This window comes from Chiloscyllium plagiosum, unplaced genomic scaffold (assembly GCF_037043375.1).
Source record: "Chiloscyllium plagiosum isolate Xiang-an unplaced genomic scaffold, Cpla_swu_hap1 HiC_scaffold_42, whole genome shotgun sequence".
NCBI lineage: Eukaryota > Metazoa > Chordata > Chondrichthyes > Orectolobiformes > Hemiscylliidae > Chiloscyllium > Chiloscyllium plagiosum.
Window position 1 is genome coordinate 401619 of NW_028270180.1, and position 14223 is coordinate 415841.

The 14223-nt window shown below is 45.0% G+C and overlaps 1 protein-coding gene across 5 annotated transcripts in view; it reads right to left on the bottom strand.

The window, feature by feature from the left end:
• Positions 1-10683: 10683 nt before the first annotated feature.
• Positions 10684-14223, bottom strand: part of LOC122542508 (threonine--tRNA ligase 1, cytoplasmic-like) — a 60240-nt gene continuing 56700 nt past the window's right edge. For 4 of the 5 annotated variants that reach the window (XM_087982086.1, XM_087982085.1, XM_043680309.2 and 1 more), the window contains one exon: positions 10684-11194. In XM_087982086.1, the coding sequence (XP_087838212.1) occupies positions 11046-11194 (149 nt within the window). In that variant the 3' untranslated portion in view covers positions 10684-11045. The remainder of the gene's footprint in view (positions 11195-14223) is intronic. The other variant, XR_015754126.1, reaches the window with a different exon arrangement.

A 14223-nucleotide genomic window follows, 5' to 3' on the forward strand; every position in this document is an offset into this window, starting at 1 on the left:
TTTTTGACTTCAGCCCATACTACCTCCAAAGGCAGATCCCCCTCAAACTGCCTTTCTGCAGCTGTTATACCATTTCTAATTAGCAACACCACCCCCCTCCTTTTTTACCATCCCCCCTAATCTTACTGAAACATCTGTAACCAGGAACCTCCAACAGCCATTCCTGTCCCTCTTCTATCCACGTTTCCGTGATGGCCACAACATCGTAGTCCCAAGTGCCGATCCACGCCTTAAGTTCACCCACCTTATTTCTGATACTCCTTGCGTTGAAGTATACACACTTGAGCCCATCTCTGTGTCCACAAGTATTCCCTGTCAGTGCTACCTTCTCCACAGCCTCCCTACATTCTTGGACATCCTGAAAAACAGCTGGCCTACTTGCTGGACTACAAGTCCGGATCCCATCCCCCTGCCAAATTAGTTTAAACCCCCCCGAAGAGTGCTAGCAAACCTACCTCCCAGATATTGGTGCCCTTTTGGTTCAGGTGCAACCCGTCCTGCTTGTACAGGTCCCATCTTCCCCAGATTGCAGTCCAATTGTCCAAATATCTGAAGCCCTCCCTCCTAGACCATCCTTGCAGCCATGTGTTCAACTGCACTTTCTCCCTATTCCTTGCCTTACTGTCACATGGCACCGGCAACAACCCAGAGATGACGACTCTGTCCGTCCTAGCTTTTAGCTTCCTGCCTAACTCCCTGAGCTCCTGAATGACCTCCCACCCCTCTTCCTACCTATGTCGTTGGTGCCAATGTGCACCATGACTTCTGGCTACACACCCTCCCCCTTGAGGATTCTGAAGACACGGTCCGAGACATCTCGGACACTGGCACCCGGGAGGCAACAAACCATCTGAGAGTCTCGCCCATGTCCACAGAACAACCTGTCTGTCCCTCTAACTATAGAGTCTCCTATAACTCGCGCTCTCCACCTCTCCCCCTTTCCCTTCTGGGCCTCAGAGCCGGACCTCGTGCCAGAGACCCGGTCACTGCAGCTTACCCCTGCTAGGCCGTCCCCAATGGCAGTACCTCACACCTGATGACCCCAGGTTTTTACGTGATGGAGAGCGACCATTGCTCCCATCTGCCCAGTTTCTGCCTCACTTTACTGATTGTCAGTGCAGTCTCAATCAATGTTGGTGTAGAGCAGTCTGATCCAATTGCACATTCCCTCCCCAAGGCCCATTTTGGAGAGAACATCTCTCATATACCTGTGTGATATCCTGTCAAAGGCTTTCTCCTGGTCCAGGCTGATGAGGCAGGTATCTAACCCTCTGTCCTGCACGGTGGCGATCGTATCCCTGAGGAGTGCGAGACTCTGTGATCTTCCTGTCCGGTACAGCACAAGTTTGGTCAGGGTGAATCACCGACCCCAGAGCAGACCTGAGCAGGTTGGTGATGACCTTTGACAAGATTTTGTAATCCACATTTAACAGTGAGATTGATCTCCAATTTCTGATTTCCTCCCTCACCCCCTTACGCTTGTAGATGAGGGTGATGATGCCTTTCCTCATGGATTCACTCATAGTACATGCCAGAAGCATACTGACAAACACCTCCCCCAGGTCCTGGCCAATCAAGTCCCACAGAGCAGAATAGAACTCGACCAGTAAGTTGTCGCTTCTGGGAGTTTTATTCTTTTCGAAGGACTCTAGGGCCTTGGTCAGCTCGTCCAGAGATAGTGGCTGGTCCAGCATCTCCCATGTCCTGTCATCTAAGACCTCCGTGATAGAGGACAGGAATGACTGGGAGGCCGCGCTGTCAGTTGGCTTTGTGTCATACAGATTGGCATAGAGGGATTTGTTGATCCTCATGATGTCAGCCTGAGATGATGTTACCGAGCCATCTTCCTTCAGGCTGCTGAGCACGGACCTCTCTTTGTGCACCTTCTGGAAGAAGAAAGGTGAGCACGTCTCGTCCTGCTCCACGGAGCGGACCCTGGACTGGAATATTATCTTGGAGGCCTCCAAGGCAAAGAGCAAGGCTTGCTGGCCCTTCACCTCCTGGAGGTCCTCCATGACATCGACCCCCATCATCTAAGAGAATGAAAGGTTATCAGGGGTAGCAGGAATGCAGATTTAACATTATTTCATGGCCACAGCAGGCTCAAGGGGCCTACTCCTGCTTCTCATTCAGGGATGTATGTTCATATATTTAAAACCACACAGATCATCACCAGACTCCTATCACTCAGCCAAAAACACTCATGCTGTTATTGTCCTCTTTGTTTCATAAGCTTCAATTTTAATAAATACCTTTTGGCAAGTTCATGTACATCACATGAACTTCTATTTTAATGAGGGCAAGTAAAAACCAGTGGCTTTTAACAATTCTGCATTGTCTTTAATTAATCCACATATTTTGCCAAGGCTTTTTTTCTACAAACACTCATCAATATTGGTAAATTGACTGATCTGACTGAATGCTTGAGTTCTGAAGTAATGCCCCCTCCACATACATCCACATTTTAAAACCTGAAATCCTGGGGACTAACAAACATTTTAAGTGGGAATATCAATTAAGATGGTGTACTAAATTAGACACAGGTTCATGTATCAGCTTTGTTCACCAAGTCCACTTTTCAGGGAAAGCACGGTCGAGGAGCACCATACAATAATTAATGTTGTACTGAAAGCAATAGACAATCTGTACACATTTTTGTTGCATTTCTCTTTTACAAGTGTCATAGAATTTGTCAGCAAGTTGCCAGATACTCATGAAAACTGTCCATTATATAATTTCCTATATGCAGTTATAATGTCCCCCACACTACAAGGTACCATGCACTATAATCCAGAAACCCAGAGCACAGGATGACAAGAGTCAGAAGTGCAGCCCCAAAACAGATGTGTTTTCATAACACTTGTAGATTAAATACATAAAGCATTAGAACTCAAGAACAGCCAGCCAAGGTTGCAGCCAGAAACAGATTAACAAAGCCACGGCATTTATACCTGGTTCCAAATTCCCAGCAGAGATGTCAACCTGGAGACACTTACATGCCAAAGACTCTAATACCTTCTCCTTTCCCATCCCCTCCAGAAAAGCATACAATTGATTAGACCAACAAATCACCATAATGTTAACATACAAAGCAACCAGTGCCAGTGGAAACTGAGTGGCTAAGCAAATTGCTCTTTAGTTTGGAGACCAGGAATAGGGCACCTTAAAAGCAAGATACATCAACTCAGAAGTCTCCATGCTGCAAAGATGTAACCTTTTTTCATTGAAGTCAATAAAAATGCTCCCAAGATCAATAATTTCTCCCACAAAGGGAGGGTGGAAGGAATGTTAAATAAGAGGCACAGCACTCTATTGAACACTTTTTTATTCACTTATGGGTCATGAACATTGCTGGCTAACCAGTGTTTTTACTTTCCATCCTTAGCTGCCTTTTTGGACTGCTGCAGTTCACATGCTGTAAGTTGACCCACAATGCCCTTGAGGATGGAATTCCACGATTTTGACCCAATGACAATGAAGGAACAGTGATATATTTCCAAGTCATGGGATGGTGAGGGGTGCAGGCGGTGTGTTCCCATGCATCTGTTGCCTTGTCCTTCTAGATGGAAGTGATCATGAGTTTGGAAGGTGCTGTCTAAGGATCTTTGGTGAATTTCTGCAGTGCATCTTGTAGATAATACACACTGCTGCTACGGGTGTCAGTGGTGGAGACAGTGGATGCATGTGGATGTGGTGCCGATCCATCAGGCCGGTTTGACCTGGATGGTGTCAAGGTAGTTCAGTGCTTTTGGAGCTGCACCCATCCAGGCAAGTCCAGACCTGTGCCTTTTAGATGGTGGACAGGCTCTGGGGAGTCAGGAGATGAGTTACTTGCTGCAGTATTCTTAGTCTCTGAACTACTCATAAAGTCAGTGTTTTTGGGACGAGTCCAGTTGTTTCTGGTTAATGGTAACCCCAAGGATGTTGATACTATGGATTCAGTAGTAGTAACACCATTGAATGTCAAGGGGTGGTGATTAGATTGTCTCTTATTGGAGATAGTCATTGCTGGCATTTGTGTGGTATGAATGTTGTTTGCCACTTGTCAGATATTGTCTAGATCTTGCTGTATTTGAACATGGACTGCTTCAGTTGGACTACTTCTGCCCCTTTAAGGTCATACCAATGTGGTACCAATCATATAGCGTGATGTATAATGGTTGGTTCAATGCTGAGTTATACTTTCTAACCCAGGAAGAGTGATATATTTCCAGGTCAATCTGGTGACTGGCTTAGAGGAGAAATTACAGGTGGTGGTGTTCCCATATATCTACTGTCCTTGTCCTTATGATGAAATTGATCACACTCCTGACTTGTGCCTTGTGGATTGGCTTTGGGAAGTCAGATGTTGAGTTGATCGCTGCAGTATATCCTAGCCTCTGACCTGCTCTATTGCTATTGTATAAATTCAGGGAGCTAGGGTGCAAGCTTAGAGCTAGAACAAACAGAGTTGTTACCTCTGGTTTGTTACCCGTGCCACTTGCTAGCAAGGTGAGGAATAGGGAGAGAGAGCAGTTGAACACGTGGCTACAGGGATGGTGCAGGAGGGAAGGATTCGGTTACCCGGATAATTGGGGCTCATTCTGGGGTAGGGGGACCACTACAAACAGGATGGTTTACACCTGAACCAGAGGGGTGCCAATATCATCCGGGGGAAATATGCTAATGCTCTTCGGCAGGGGGATGGGAACCATTGTACAAGAGGTTGGGAGGAGTGAGGTCATAAATAAGGTTTCAAGGTTGCAAGAGTGTACCGGCAGGCAGGAAGGTGGTTCGAAGTGTGTCTACTTCAACATCAGGAGCATCTGGAATAAGGTGGGTGAACCTGCATCATGGGTTGGTAACTGGGACTTCAATGTTGTGGCCATTTTGGAGACATGGATAGAGCAGGGACAGGAATGGTTGTTGCAGGTTCCAGGATTTAGATGTTTCAGTAAAAACAAGGAAGGTGGTAAAAGAGGGGGAGGTGTGGCATTTATAGTCAAGGACAGTATTATGGTGGCAGAAAGGACATTTTATGAGGACTCATCTACTGAGGTAGTATGGCTGAGGTTATAAACAGGAAAGGTCACCCTGTTGGGAGTTTTCTATAGGCCTCCGAAAGGTTCCACAGGTGTGGAGGAAAGGGTTGCAAAGGTGATTCTGGTTAGGAATGAAATTAACAGGGTAGTTATGAGGGGGATTTAACTTTCCAAATATTGACTGGAAACGCTATAGTTTTGAGTATTTTAGATGGGTTAGTTTTTGTCCAATGTGTGCAGAAGGGTTTCCTGACACAGTATGTAGACAGCCCAACAAGGGGCAAGGCCACATTGAATTTGATACTGGGCAATGAAATAGGCCAGGTGTTAGATTTGGAGGTAGGTGAGCACTTTGGTGATAGTGACCACAATTTGGTTATATTTACTTTAGCGATGGAAAGGAATAGGTATATACAGAGGAACCTCGATTATGGGCGGGCAGTATTTCGTTTGAATAATTGATTATTTGGTTAATCGATTCAATGCCTTTTCTCTGGAGCTCAGAGCTTTCTGTTAAGTCTGCTCTCCTGTTCAGGAGATTAGGCAGCAGCACACCACAAGCATGCCCCTGCCACCGCAACCACACACACCCCCGCCACCAGCAGACCCCCCCACCCAACCCCATGACCCACCCCCACCCCATTCGCGCCCCTCTCTCCCATCTGACCCGGCCACCCTGCCTTCCAACCCCCCCATGTGCCCCTGCCCCGTCAGCCCACTATCTGCCTACACTCCTCCCTCTGGGGCAGCCAGAATGGACACATTAAGACTGCTGCTGCTTTTGGGGAGGGTGAGTCTCAAAATAGAACACACACATACATCTTTTTATTGCAACTTTTTGACAAGTTCCACCTCTGTCCTGTGTAGAACTCCAGGGTAAGTGTGGGGAGAGACAGGTAGCGAGAGCGCGAGAGCGAAAGACAGAGAGAGAGAGAGAGAGACTGTTTCTCAGAAGCATTTCAGTAAGCCGGGTTCATTTTTAATCATTGGAAACAAAAGACGCGATCAGTGTTGGAAACACGTCTTTGATGTAATATTTCTATCCGGACCTTGAGATCTTCTTCAGATAACCTGAAATTCGGATAATTGATATTTGGATAATCGAGGTTCCTCTGTACCGCAGGGTAAGAGCTATAGCTAGGGAAAAGGCAATTATGATGCAATTAGGAAAGATTTAGGATGCATAGGATGAGGAAGAAAACTGCAGGGGATGGGTGCAATTGAAATGTGGAGCTTATTCAAGAAATAGCTACTGCGAATCCTTGATAAGTATGTGCCTGTCAGGCAGGGAGGAAATGGTCAAGCGAGGGAGCCATGGTTTTACTAAAGAAGCTTAATCTCTTGTCAAGAGGAAGAAGAAGGCTTATGTAAAGATGAAACATGAAGGCTCAGTTAGGGCACTTGAGAGTTAAAAGTTAGTCAGGAAGGACCTAAAGAGAGAGCTAAGAAGAGCCAGGCGGAGGCATGAGAAATCTTTGGTCGGTAGGATCAAGGAAAACCCTAAAGCTTTCTACAGATATATCAGGAATAAAAAGAATGACTAGAGTAAGATTAGGGCAAGTCAAGAACATTAGTGGAAGGTTGTGAATGGAGCCCAGGGAGATAGGAATATCTTTTATCAGCATTCACACTGGAAAAAGACACTGTCAATGAGGATACTGAGATACAAGTTTAGACAAGACGGGATTAAGGTTCATAAGGAGGAGGTGTTAGCAATTCTGGAAAGTGTGAAAATAATTAAGTCCCCTGGACCGGATGGGATCTATTCTAGGACTCTCTGGGAATCTAGGGAGGATACTGCAGAGCCTTTGGCTTTGATCTTTACATCGTCATTGTTTACAGGAATAGTGCCAAAAGACTGGAGGATAACAAATGTCCCCTTGTTCAAGAAGGGGAGGGGAGACGACCCTGGTAATTATAGACCAGTGAACCATACCTCAGTTGTTGGTAAAGTGTTGGAAAGGATAATTGATAGGATTTACAATCATCTGGAAGGAATAATTTGATTAGGGATAGTCAACATGGTTTTGTGAAGGGTAGGTCGTGTGTAACAAACATTGAGTTCTTTGAGAAGGTGACCAAACAGGTGGATGAGGGTAAAGTGATTGATGTGGTGTATATGGATTTCAGTAAGACATTTGATATGTTCTCCATGGTAGGCTATTGCACAAAATACGAAGGTATGGGATTGAGGGTGATTTAGCAGTTTGAATGATAAATTGGCTAGCTGAAAAAAAACAGAGGGTTTTGGTTGATGTTCATGCTGGAGTTCAGTTACTAGTGGTGTACTGCAAGGAGCTATTTTGGGGCCACTGCTATTTGTAATTTTTATAAATGACCTGGATGAGGGAGTAGAAGGATGGGTTAGTAAATTTGCAGATGACACTAAAGTCAGTGGAATTGTGGACAGTGCTGAAGGATGTTGTGGGTTACAGAGGGACATAGATAAACAGCAGAGCTGGGCTGACAGGTGGCAAATACAGTTTTATGCAGAAATGTGTGTGATCATTCACTTTGGAAGGAATATAGAGTACTGGGCTAATGGTAAGATTCTTGGTGATGTGGATGAGCACAGAGATCTCGGTGTCCAAATACATAGATCCCTGAAAATTGCCACCCAGGTCGATAGGATTGTTAAGAAGGCGTGTGTTCGGTTTTATTGGTAGAGGGATTGAGTTTCGGAGCCACGAGGTCATATTGCAGCTGTACAAAACTCTGGAGGTCCCTGGATGGAGATGGAGGGGTTTGGGAACTCGTGGATGGAGATGGAGGGGTCTAGGAACTCATGGATTTAGACCAACTCAACACTCACATTTTTTTACAAACCCATCGACTCCCACAGCGACCTGTATTACACCTCCTCCCACAAAAATGCTATCCCGTATTCCCAATTCCTCCGCCTCCGCCACATCTCCTCCCAGGAGGACCGGTTCCACCATAGAATACACCAGATAGCCTCCTTCTTTAAAGACTGAAATTTCTCCTCCCACGTGGTTGAAGATGCCCTCCAATGCATCTCATCCATGTCTCACACCTCTGTCCTCACATCCCACCCCTCCAACTGCAACAAAGACAGAATCCCCTGGTCCTCACATTCCGCATAAATCGCATCATCTGCCGACATTTCTGCCACCTACAAATGGGCCCCACCACCAGAGATATATTTCCCTCCCCACCCCTATCTGCTTTCCGCAAAGACCATTCCCTTTGCGACTACCTGGTCAGGTCCACACCCTCTAACAAGCCACCCTCCTGGCACCTTCCTCTGCCACTTCAGGAATTGCAAAACCTGCACCCACAACTCCCCCCTTACCTCTGTCCAAGGCCCCTAAAAGAGCCTTCCACATCCATCAAGGTTTCACCTGCACTTCCACCCATGTCATTTATTATATCCGTTGCTCCCAATGCGGTCTCCTCTACATTGAGGAGACTGGACGCCTTCTCGCAAAGAGAACATCTCCAGGACACCCACACCAATCAACCCCATCGCCCCGTGACCGAACATTTCAACGCCCCCTCCCACTCTGCTGAGGACATGCAGGTCCTGGGCCTCCTCCATCACTACTCCCTCACCACCAGACGCCTGGAGGAAGAACACCTTATCTTCCACCTCATGACCCTTCAACCCCATGGCATCAATGTGGACTTCACTAGTTTCCTCATTCCCCACCTTACCCCAGTTCCAACTTTCCAGGTCAGCACCGTCCTCATGACCTGTGCCAACTGTCAATCATCCTTCCCACTGATCCACTCCACCCTCCTCTCAAACCTATCACCTTCACCCCCACCTCCATTCACCTATTGCACTCTCAGCTACATTCTTCCCTGCCACACCCCCTCCCATTTATATCTCCACCCCGAAGAGTCCCAGCCGCATTCCTGATGAAGGTCTCTGGCTGAAAATGTCCATTTTCCTGCTCCTCAGATGCTGCTTGACCTGCTGTGCTTTTCCAGCAACACACTGATCTTATTGAATATGACTATAAGTTGCTTCAGTATCTGAGGTGTTGCAAACATTCCCAATTCTGACCTTATGATGGAGGGAAGCTCATTATGAAGCAGTTGATGATGATTAGGCTTGGGACACTACCTTCTGGAACTCTTGCAGAGATATCCTGGAGCTTAGATGATTGATCTCCAACAATCACAACCATCTTCCTCCGTGCCAAAGAAGACTCCAAACAGCAGGTGATTACAATTTAGCTAGGACTCCTTGATACCACACTCGATCGGACATGGTCTTGACATCGAAGGCTCTCACTCTCACCTCCTCTCTGGAATTCAGCTCTTGTAATGAGGTCAGGAGCTGAATGGCCCTGGCAGAACCCAAACTGGATATCCATGAGCAAGTTATTGCTAAGCAGGTGCTGTGTGATAACTGTTGATGACACCTTCCATCACTTCACTGATGATTGATAGTGGTAATTAGCTGGCTTGGATTTGTCCTACTTCGTAGGTCATGCATATACATTAGGAACTTTCCCCATTGTTAGATAGATGCCAGTGTTGCATCTGTACTGGAAGAGGTCAGCTGGGGAGCAGCAAGTTCTGGAGCACAAGTCTTCAGTATTATTGCCTGAATGATGTTGGGGTCAATAGCCTGAGCAATATCTAATATCTTCAACCATTTCTTGATATACAAATTGAATTGGCTGAAGACTGGTATCTGTAATGCTGGAAACTACTTGAAGAGGCAGACATGACTCATCTGGGAACAGAAAACAGAATTAACATTTCAGTACAGTGACCCTTCTCGACAACTGATTTCCAGCATCCGCAGTTCTTTAGTTTTTTTGAGATGGATCATCCTCTTGTCATTGAGGATGGGGTATTTGTGGAACGTGCTCCTCCAAGTTGCTCAATTGTCCACCACAGTTTACTCATTCCCCTTCACCACCATTTACGACTTATGTGGCAGAACTGCAGAGCTTGGATCTTATCTGTTGGCTGCAGGATCATTGAGGTCTGTCCATCACTTTTTGCTTATGCTATTTGGTATGCAAGTAGTCCTGTTTGATAACATTATCAGGTTGACACCTCATTTTAGGTATTCATGGTGCCTCTCCTGTCACATTCTTCTGCATTCTCCAATGAACCAGAGTTGATCCCCTGGCTTGATGGTAATGATCGAGTGTGAGGTACGCTGGACTTTAAGGTTGTAGATTGTGCTGGAGTACAATTCTGCTGCTGTTGATGATGCATTCTAGAGCTCAGAGTGATTAGGAGATAGTGAGGACTGCAAATGCTGGAAAGTTAGATTTGATAAAAAGAGGTGCTCAAAAAAGCACAGCAAGTCAGGCAGCATCCAAGGAGCAGGAGAGTCAACTTTTCAGGCAGGACCCTTCATCAGGACTGGGGAGGGGGAAAGAGAACTGAGAGATAAATGGTGGGGGTGGGGGTGGGGGTGGGGGTGGGGGTGGGGTAGGCTAAGTGGGATGGTGATAGATGGATGCAGGTGGAAGGTGATTGTAATAGGTTAGTGGGAAGGGTGGAACAGAGAGGTGGGAAAGAAGATGGAGAGGTAGGTCAGGTCAGGAGGGCAGTGCCAAGACATTCTGGGCCTCCTCCACTGCCTAAACTGGAGAAAGAGCACCTCGTCTCAAGACCAAATCAAATGTATGTCTCACACACTAGGCCATCAGAAGCCAAGAAACCAGAGAACTGCACAAAATCATGGGACATTTTATTCAATAAAAACAAACCTTGGTTTTTGGTTCTGTAATTACATTTACCTTTATTTCCTTCACGCAATGGTACTGAGAGCATCAGCTATGAAAGTGATTTCCACAAGTCCCTGAATCTTTGTTAGTTATAGCTAAAAATTTATATTTCACAGAGTTTCATTAAACTACAGATAAATACTAAAATTGGATTAACTATGTTTCATACTTGTACAGAATTCTTTCCAGTCCAGAACATGAACATTGAAGCTTTAATTATTTATTTTAAATAGCTCCTAATGATAGGTTTCTCTCAATGTTTTTCACTGTTGACAATCATCCATTAAACATAAAGGATGGAAAGTTAAAATTCCTCTTCGGCCCTAATTTTACGCATTTGCTGCAGACACTTCATTTTCTCTATAGTTGCAGCCAAAGAGTGTTCACCATGTACCTTGCTGTCTCTTGTTTGGACAGTCACCGAACGATTTACTTTTTCCTTTTCCCCGACCACTACAGGCAGAGAGATTTTACAAAAAATTACTCAATTTCCAGTCTAGGTCACTGATGATGCAACAAAATTTCTGCAGCAAACATTTAAACAAATCAAGACAGAGTGTAGGTTCCAGTGTTCAAGGGTGATTGCATTGCCATTTCTTGCAGTAAGTAAAAGCTTTAACATAATTACTCTAGTTGATTTCATCTTCACACACACACTTGTGTAGGTCACAACTTCAAAAACCTCTACTGAATTCTACCCAATTTTATCTCCATTGTACAGGTATCCCTGATTTAACACTGCCCCATTCCATGAAAAGACTTTTGAACGTTTTTTTTATAAGCAGCCTATTTCACTGTTAGATTGGTATTTCTGGTTTTACATAGTGTATTCCTCATATCAGCAGCCCTGATCATAGCTCGCTGGTAATCTAGTATGACGTGATCATTGGATTCAGACAAGTGGGTGAATGGAAAAGGTGGATTTCAGCTTGTGTCATTCCTGCTGGCGCCACATAGGAAGTACAACTATCAATTCAATGATTATCCGAGAAAACAATTGCTCAGATATCATACAAAGGAATCAACAGAAATATCCCAACAACCTCATATGTACACTGGTCATTTTTAATATGAAGTGCAATTAAACAACCAGTTATATGACAGAGGGAACATCATGCACTTAATTATGGAAATGAAGTTATACCAACATGGATATAATTTATATTAGCGTAGATTGACTAGCATTGATTCAGTGCGAACATATGAGTGCTGTGGTATTGTTTACAAATTATGGGATCGTAGTTGGAAACACTTACATGGTATATCCAATACCATTTTCAAACAAGTTTACTTATGCAGTATTTTTCTTACATTCAGTGGTTTACTTTACTTTGCAAGATGAACTATTATTTAAGTAATTGCTTTTTATCCTTATTGTACCTAATATGGTTGGCTAACTTGGTGCCACTGTTTAAGAAAGGTAGTAAGGAAATGCCAGACAACTAGAGACCGGTGAGCCTGACATCGGGAGTAGACAAGTTTTGGAGGACATTGTGAAGGACGGGATTTACATGTATTTGGAAAGGCAAGGACTGATTGGGGATAGTCAACTTGGCTTTGTGCATGGCAAATCATAACTCACTAATTTGAGTTTTTTGAAGAGGTAATAAAGAGGACTGATGAGGGCAGAACTGTGGATGTGAGCTATATGGCCTTCAGTAAGGTATTTGATAAGGTTCCTCATGGTAAACTGCTTAGCAAGGTTAGTTCTCATGGAGTATAGAGCAGAACAACCATTTAGATATAGTACTGGCTTGAAGGCAGAAGACAGAGGGTGGTGGTGGAGGGTTACTTTTCAGACTGGAGGCCAATGACCAGTGATATGCCACAAGGATTGGTGCTGGGTCCATTGCTTTTCGTCATTTATTTGGATGTGAATACAGGAGGTATAGTTAGTAAGTTTGCAGATGACACCAAAATTGGAGGTGTAGTGGACAGCGAAAAAGGTTACTTCAGTACAATGGGATCTTGATCAGATGGTCCAACGGGCTGAGGAGGGTCAAATGGAGTTTAATTTAGATAAATGTGAGATGCTGCATTTTGGAAAGGCAAATCAGAGAATGATTCAAACACTTAATGGTAAGGTTCTGAGGAATGTTGCTGAACAAAGAGATCTTGGAGTGCAGGTTCATAGTTCCTTGAAAGTGGAGTCGCAGGTCGATAGGATAAAGGCGGCAGCATTTGGTATGCTCTCCTTTAATGGTCAGAGCATTGAGTGTCGGAATTAGGAGATCATGTCATGGTTGTACAGGACATTGGTTAGACTACTTTTGGAATGTTGTGTGCAATTCTGGTCTCCCTCTGATTGGAAGGATATCATGAAACTTGAAAGGGTTCAGAAAAGGTTTACAAGGATGTTGCAAGGGTTGGAGGACATGAGCTATAGGGAGAGCCTGAATAGACTGGGGCTGTTTTCCCTGGAGCGTTGGAGGCTGAGGGGTGACCTTATAGAGGAACCTTGATTATCCAAATGAGATGGGCAGGCAGTATTTTGTTTGGAGAATTGATTATTTGGTTAATTGATTCAATGCCTCTCCTCAGGAGTTTTCTGAAGTTTCCTGCTCGTTTCTGAGCAGACGCACACTTGTGTGTGTAAGGGACCTGCAGCATTGCAGAAACCTCCCACACCTCACCTACACCCCCCCCCCCCTCCCCCCCGAATCAGTTCAATGTGATTGACACAGCGAGCACTTGGTAAGTCTGTTCCCCGTTCAGACTAGGCAGTAGCACACTGTGCACGAGCCCCCATCCAACAACCACCCCCCACCCCCGACACGAACAGCAAAATCGCTGCTGCCTTTGGGAGGGGCGAGTCTCAAAATAGCATGCACACACACAACATTTTACTGCAGCTTTTTGATAAGTTCCATCTTTGTGTAGAACTCCAGGGAAAGTGTGGGGAAAGAGAGAGGGGGCGATAGGTCATTTGGAGACGCTGCCTGGGCTCCCATCCATGTCCAGGACAGTTCTCGGCAGCATTTCAATAAGCCGAATTCACTTTTAATCATTGTAAACAGAAGACATGATCAGTGTTGGTAACACCTCTTTGATGTAATGTTTCTATTGGAATTTTGAGATCTTATTTGGATAATCCGAAATTCAGATAACTGATATTTGGATAATTGAAGTTCCTCTGTGAAGGTTTATAAAATCATAAGGGGCATCAATAGGATAAATAGACAATGTCTTTTCCCTGGGGTGGAGCGAGTCCAGAACTAGAGGGCATAGGTTTAGGGGGTGAGAGGGGAAAGATTTAAAAGGGACCGAAGGGGCAACTTTTTCATGCAGAGGGTGGTGCGTGTACAGAATCAGCTGCCAGAGAAAGTGGTTGAAGCTGGTACAATTACAACATTAAAAAGGCATATGGACGGGCATATGAATAGGAAGGGCTTAAAGGGATATGGGCCAAATGCGGGCAAATGGGACTAGATTGGATTAGGATATCTGGTCAGCATGGACGAGTTGAACCGAAGGGTCTGTTT